Source organism: Limulus polyphemus, unplaced genomic scaffold (assembly GCF_000517525.1).
Source record: "Limulus polyphemus unplaced genomic scaffold, Limulus_polyphemus-2.1.2 Scaffold239, whole genome shotgun sequence".
Classification (NCBI taxonomy): domain Eukaryota; kingdom Metazoa; phylum Arthropoda; class Merostomata; order Xiphosura; family Limulidae; genus Limulus; species Limulus polyphemus.
Window position 1 is genome coordinate 766522 of NW_013665849.1, and position 7255 is coordinate 773776.

General features: G+C 30.4%; 1 protein-coding gene across 2 annotated transcripts in view; it reads left to right on the forward strand.

Annotated features, from left to right (window-relative positions):
- The first annotated feature begins 763 nt into the window (after positions 1-763).
- LOC106478659 (sphingomyelin synthase-related protein 1-like) overlaps positions 764-7255 on the forward strand; it is a 19177-nt gene continuing 12685 nt past the window's right edge. Inside the window, exons 1-2 of one of the 2 annotated variants that reach the window (XM_022382306.1) lie at positions 764-884; positions 2830-3034. In XM_022382306.1, the coding sequence (XP_022238014.1) occupies positions 2867-3034 (168 nt within the window). In that variant the 5' untranslated portion in view covers positions 764-884; positions 2830-2866. Of the gene's footprint in view, positions 885-1463; positions 1495-2829; positions 3035-7255 lie in introns of those variants that run through there. The other variant, XM_013939215.2, reaches the window with a different exon arrangement.

Sequence of the window (7255 nt, forward strand, 5' to 3'; positions counted from 1 at the left end):
AAGGGTTGCCATGTAGGTGGTAGTTGCTGCTATCTGACTGCTATTGTTGCAGTTGAAGGAACTGCAAATTTCACCATTCCATAACTTGTAAAAAATATAACTGTATTCGAGTATATTCTGGTAAATGTTTCTAAGTACTGTATGGTAAAAGTGTTCTGTATGTATAATTAATTGACATCCTCGTAGAAAGGTTGCAATCTTGCGCTAATCCTCGAGCTCGGGCAAATTTACATACCACAATAATTTTTCAGTGAGATATATACTTCCTCGATTCTGTTTCTGTGCCACACCTTTTTAAAACCACAGCTACAGCGTACAGAGGTGTACGGATGTATGTTCTGATTATTAAAAGAAAATGACTATTTATTTTAAAGTTACCTGTTCTCTTTATCCACACATCATTATTTAATAAGTTATAATTTTAATTTGTTTGTAGTTTTCCACCTGCGAAGTTGTCTAACACAAAATATGAACAAACATCTTACCATTATTTACTCATTTAGTTAGTTTAATTAAGAAGTGCATTTGAAACCACTAAAGCTAATTCATTAAACATGGTTTTAAAACTGTTTTTATTTTATACCGCATTATGTTATGTAATTTTACTGGAGTTTTTTGATAACTAAATAAATAACTATATTTTCTTTCTTTTTTTGGGATAGAAAACAACGGCACGTGTACAAGTCATTCCTATGCGCGCCGGGAAGGGATAGAGTAAGGGGAGGGGAGCGAGTAGGCTGTAAGTAATCACGTTATTAGTGAGCCTAGTAAATTTCAGTATATAACCTTAACCACATTTCTCTTTTCTTTTTAGCATTTTTTAAATGCAATTGTCTGTTTAAAAGAAGGAAGAAAAAGGTTGGAAATTCTAACCTGAATTAAGAGTAATATTTGTTAGTATTTATTACTATTATCACTTAAGTTAACGTAACTTTGAGTTTGAAATGGAAAAGAACTTGTAAGCGTAGATTAGTACTAGTACATAAGTTGATAAATAATTAAAAATACGAACTTGTTCCTGTTGAATTTGATATTCGTTATTAATATTATTGTTTTTAATGGTTAAACTCAAATCATCAAATAAAAATTGTTATTTTAAATTATTTTAACATTTGATTAGGTTTTCTAAAATTATGCAATTTTATGCAAATTACGAATGTACAAGGTTATGTTTAATTTAAGTTGATGTAAAATTAAAAAACAAAAACGTAGAAGTAATTAGAACTTGGAAATTATTATAGTCAGTAATATGGTAAATGAAGGATATATTGATATTATCACTGGGAGTGCTTTTTGTATTGCCTTACTCTTGTGAAAAATCATGCAAGGTGTCTTATGTAATAAATTTGTATTTAATTTTACGTCAATGATTTATGACATTTGAATGTAGCTATTGTTAATAAATGTAAATAACACCAGGTGTTATTTTTTTTCACATATTGACATAGCATTAGAAACCTAAATATAATTTTGAAACATGGTGAGGGTCAAAAGGTAATAGTTTTCTTGTATTGTTTTATGTGACAAAAGTTCAATATTATTATATAACTGTACTCATCATGAATACTCTGCCTAAACAATCTATCAAAGAACATAATTATTTTCTCTTTATGGAAATGCGCAAAATAATTTGGTAGGTCTAGGCCCATATTCATAAATGTTAAAACAATATACGAGCTTCATATTTGTTTTAATTTGAAAGCTATATCCAGAAATGTTAAAAAAATTAAAGTATTACCAGAGTATTAACAAAATACTTAAAAAGTAAAATAAACACTAAAGCCAGCTTGCCATTAATTCTGAGGGCTTTTTTGAGTAATGTCAATAGAATTTTAACTTTGAAGGATGTGGATGTCAAACTATCAAAGTATGCATAAAGTATGGAAAGTTTAGGTTTGTGGTGAAATCTGTGGTTACTTGTTTGAATTATGAACCATAGTTAATAGATTTGGAGGAGATGTATATGTGTTAATGAAAAAAAGTTCTTGTCCTTGTAATTGGTTGCTTGATATTACGTACGACATAACATTAACACCTTTTTCACACACCCTTTACACTTTATCTTGCATGGATTGTAAATAATTTCTTAAAGGTTCATCAGAAACATTGGCCATTTTTTATAATAAGGTCTAGATTTTGAAAGTTTTATAAATGAGTTGATTTTAATAGTTTTTCATGGTGCAAACTGCAGCAATACTAATGGTATTTATTCAGTATTTTCTCTAAGGCTGCAATTTGGAAAACTATGCTATAGAATTGCACTTTAATTTTAAACTGTATTAATGATTTGATATCTTCCCCTCTTATTTTCAGTAGTTTCATTAAAGTGATGGTGATGCTACCATGACTATATATACATGGACATGTAGTTTAGTGTATTGTAATATTTGCTCTATTATCAGTTATCCTTAGGGACAAGGATTTTTCATAATATGAGAATAAGTGATTTAACTCTATAATTCTAAGCAAAGCATTGACTATATATATAAAGTTGCTGACCAGTTGGCTGATATACATTCATACAATTTGATACTAAAGTTTATAAGAAACATTTTCTACATATTTCTTGAAATTGATAAACTGGATAGTATGAAAAGATTTATTGTATTTATGAGGTTTATTTTTCATCTAATACTTGTGTGTTTTTTAATACTTTTTTTAATATCTTTGAACAATTATTCTTGTGTTTAATATTGTCTTCATAATTCAGAATGGTTTTGTTTCATATGACATTTTGCTTGCTGTTCATTTGGATTATTGTTACTAAAGAGAATACAAAGCTCTGTGATGACTTGTATTTTGTTTGAAAATGATATTTATCTTTTTCAGGAGAATATAATTTGATTTCTTTCAATGGAAAGATAAGATGACTAGTAAGGCAGGAGAGTGGAATGTGCGTGAGGTAGCAGAATGGTTGGATAAAAATGGATTTGAAACATACATTCCTCTTCTCTGTGATAAGCACAAAATTGATGGAAAAGCACTTCTTGTCATGACTGAATTAGATTTGAAGCAGCCTCCTCTTGAATTACAGGTTTTATGCTTTATGTGTAACTTATAGTTAAGCTTTTTCTAATTATCATATAATCAGTGTTGTTCTTGGGTTATTCTATAAAGAGTGAAGTAGCTTAATTTTAGTTAATTATATAATTATTGAGTAGATATGTTGGTAGTAGATAATAAAAATTACCAAAATTTCAATATGTTTATAGATGGTTCATGGACAAGTAGATTGAAATTTATAGGGTATGATAAGTTCCAGGATTGCTTTTGCTTGAGAACTGTGTGCTTAGTTACAACTTTCTGAAGGCTAGGAAAGATACAGGACACTACACTTGAAGAATGTTCTTAGCTAGAATATCTTTGGAGAAGATTGCACTATTATAGGGGATAAATAGCACATTAGGAACATAAATCAAGGAAGCAAGACAAGAAACAAATAAAATTTGGATTAAGATTTCTTTGGGGAAGTAAGAATGAGCATTCTGGATTTACAAGGGTGCAGAGTACTAAAAAAAAAAGTAAGTTCCTCTAGAGACTAGTTCATTTAGTTTCAAGTCATAGATTTAGACTTTTGGCTGCTTGAAGTGAGCAATAGGATAATTAAGAGGTTCACATAGTTTGTACTTTCCTTCTTAAGTGTAGTAATAGAGGTATTTGTAGTGGTGAGTGTAGGAAGACCAGAACTGATTTTCTTTAGCAGGTGCTGAAATACAAGGCATTATAGAGCATGTTGACAGTTCTAATGTTTATTTATTGTTAACAAGAATTGTTCTCTTTTTGTTGTGCATGTAAAAGAAAATGATCTTAAATAGTAAATTGAAAGAGATGCTTAAGAAGTATGATGTATAAAAAAAAACAACAACAACAAATAAACGCCTTCATAGATTTATGGATAGAAATAGGCATGTGGCTCCTTCAGATTAGATACAGGAATGAATTATTTAGCAGGATTTAAGACTTAAATGAAAGATTACCAGGAATACACTTGGAGCAACAAGTGGGCTGGTTGGATCTGTGAGATAGTTTACAAGGTAAGTTGAATTGTATGTTGGAGTAGGGTTTCATAAGGGATGTTAGGTGAAGCTTTAAAGATAGTTTAAATGAAGTTTGCATAGTAGTGAAAGAGTTGGGAAGATTTAGATTAAAGATACCTATAGGATAGCTAGGCAACAATGAGCTTGAAAATAAGAAATTGAGAGCATTAGTTCATTGACAGTTATAAAGGTAAGTCTTTGATTTAAAAGATAAATATAGTAGATTCAAGAGCAAGTTCTGTTGCTTATATTCTAGTTAATATTAGTTTTTGATCAGTTTTGGGAACAAAATGTACAAGTTTTGGGCTTTAGTTTAAATGGAAGATTGGTTTAATAGGAATTACTGAAAACTTGGTTAATTTGGAGAATGCTGATAATGAGAATTATTTTGAAATTTGAGAAGTTATTTGGTAGTGGTACTTTAAGAGTGTGCATTTAAAGAATGAAATGCGACCTATTGGAATACAACACAAGAAATGGTAAACAAGAGGTTGAACCTACATGGATTACGTTTGGGGATTTTAAGGGTAGGAAGTTTTTAATTGGCAGTCATTGTAGGCATTTGATTGAATAGATGAAGTCAATGAAGAATTGTATAGTAAGGTCAGGGTTGTTACTGAAAAGAATACTGATGCAATAATTATGGAAGACATTAATTTTAGAAACATTGATTGGAATTGTGTGGAGATAAATAGCAAGTGAGAGATTTTTGTGTGGAGTGATTCGAATAGTTTTCTATACCACATGGTCAAAGATCCAACCAGATGGGAGGGGTGCCATTTTAGCCTTATTGTTAACCACTAATGAGAATATGATTGCAAGGATTGAAAAAGAGGAACACTTGAGGAATAATTATCATTGCATAATTAGATTTGAGGCTTTGTTACATATTGAGATGAAAAATAAATTTACTTCCTGATTTTCAGAAAGCTAATTTTGAAGCCATGAGAATAAGATTTTTCATAATAGAATTGAGATGAGTTACAAGGTGATGTGCAACACATTTGGGAAATATTTAAGAATAAATAGCTTTTAGTTCAAGATTGGCATGTTCCTAAAAAGGGGAAAAGGATAACGAGGAAAATCAAACCTAATCGGCTTACTAAACACATAAAGGAGAAAATCAGGGATAGATGGCATAAATTTAAGAAGTTTAAATTGACAGAAAAGTTGGAAGATTTATAAAATCATAGAAAAGCTATGGAAACAAATTAAGAAATCCAAAAGGATGTATGAGAAGTAACTGGCTGACAATGTTAAAACCAGCAGCAAGGAATTTTTTAAATATGTTAATGTTAATCAAAATGTTAAAATGGGGATTAGGCCCTTAAAGATTCTTATTGTAAGGTTTTTGTTGAAGGGTTCATACACATAGGGAGGGGGGAGAGGGGTAAATCTGATGTCCTGGTGGTGAGTATGTATCCAAATAATAGGTTGAGTTTTCAAAGACAATGAATGTTTCTTACGGCTTTTTGGGGATGTTACTTTTTTTGGTTATGTGGACTTTGTGTACTTAGATTTTAAAAAAGCTTTTGTTAAGGTGCTACTTAAAGATTTGCCAAGAAAATCTCATTGGTAAAGGTTTGAGACAATCTAGTTAACTGGATTGCATTACTAATGGAGTTCATTCAATCTAGACCCTTGTTACTAGTATAGTGCCTCATGGGTTAGAGCTATGGCCTTTGTACTTCCTTATTTACGATAATGATCTTAATGATGCAGGGATCAAAATATTGTATTCCCACATTCCAGAGGAATTACATCTTTTTAGTTGTTGTTCCCAATCAGGAATGCATGATCCATCTGTATTTCTTTTGTTACGACCAATAAAAGGAAACATATTGTATGGATTAAATAAAAAAAAAACAATTCATGAGGGAATGTAACCTTCCTGATAGCATTTCCCTTGAGGGAATGTAATTTTATTTCATTATTTCTATCCCTGTAATGGTATTCTTAAAGTTCTATTGAGGATGCTAAGGTATTACAGAAGGGTTTGGATCAGTTGGTTAGTTAAAATGTTTGGCATATGATCTTTAATTAAAGTAGGTGTAAGGTAATGCACTTGGGTTATAATTATTGGGATCACACATTTAATACAGAAGAGAACCCATTCACTAGCGTGAATGAAGAAAAGGATATTGGCCTAGTAGTAGGTAAGTCACTCAAGCTATCAAAGTAGTGCTCTGTTGCTAATAGTAAAGCTAATAGAATTGTAGGCTATATTTATAGACATACTAATTATATCCAGAAAGAAGTAATTATCTATAAAGATCACTTGTTAGGCCTTAATTAGAATTATGTATACAGTGTTATTCTCTTTATTTAAGAAAGTATTTTGACTAATTGGAAAGGTGTAGTTAAATGTACATTCTGTGCATATTGATGATACTATAGGACATAGATTTAATAAGTGGAAAGGTTCAGAGGAGGGTTACCAGGGTGATATGAGGGTGGATGAATGTTGGGGATGTAAAAGACTGTGATACACTGGGGCTGAAATCTTTTGAAATAGAATTGAAAATGTAGGGAATGTTCGAGTTGATTGCTTAATAAGATGTGGAAATTGTTTTGACACTGAATAAACTGTATTTATTACTTAACTCTTTAGTGTAACTGTCAAAATTAAGTCACATAAGTTAGTGATTTACTTGCTTCATAATGTTTTTTTTTCCTGTTCCACCAACTTTTGAATGTTATCAGTAACTTAAGTTGTGTGAAACTTGATAAATAGTTGTAAGTTCATATCTGTGTTAACAATCTTGCTTGTTAAAGTTTTGTTTGTTGAAGCAAAAAATATAATTTTCCAGTTCTGTATTTCTTGTGGAAAAGTTTAACACATACTACACTGATTCCCAGTCCACATTGTTATTCACCAGTGGCTATAGTTTGAAGAAATTTTAGTTAAGATCTTGAAGCATTTTTTAACCTACCGTCAAACATTTCTTACAGTGGTCAAAAGGGTAGATATAGTATAAAATTTAGCATAGCTGTTTTAAACTATTTTTGTTACCATTAAACTTCCAGGCTTTTAATGCTTAAGAACTTCAGAAATTCCTCTTGATTCATTTAAGATATATATATATATATATATATATATATATATATATATATATATATAGTACGTCGTGTGTAGAGTAGTACGTACTACTACTACTTACGTTAGTTTAAGTTTTAAATTAAAGTTTAAACGTTTACGTTAGTAGTCGTACTTAAGT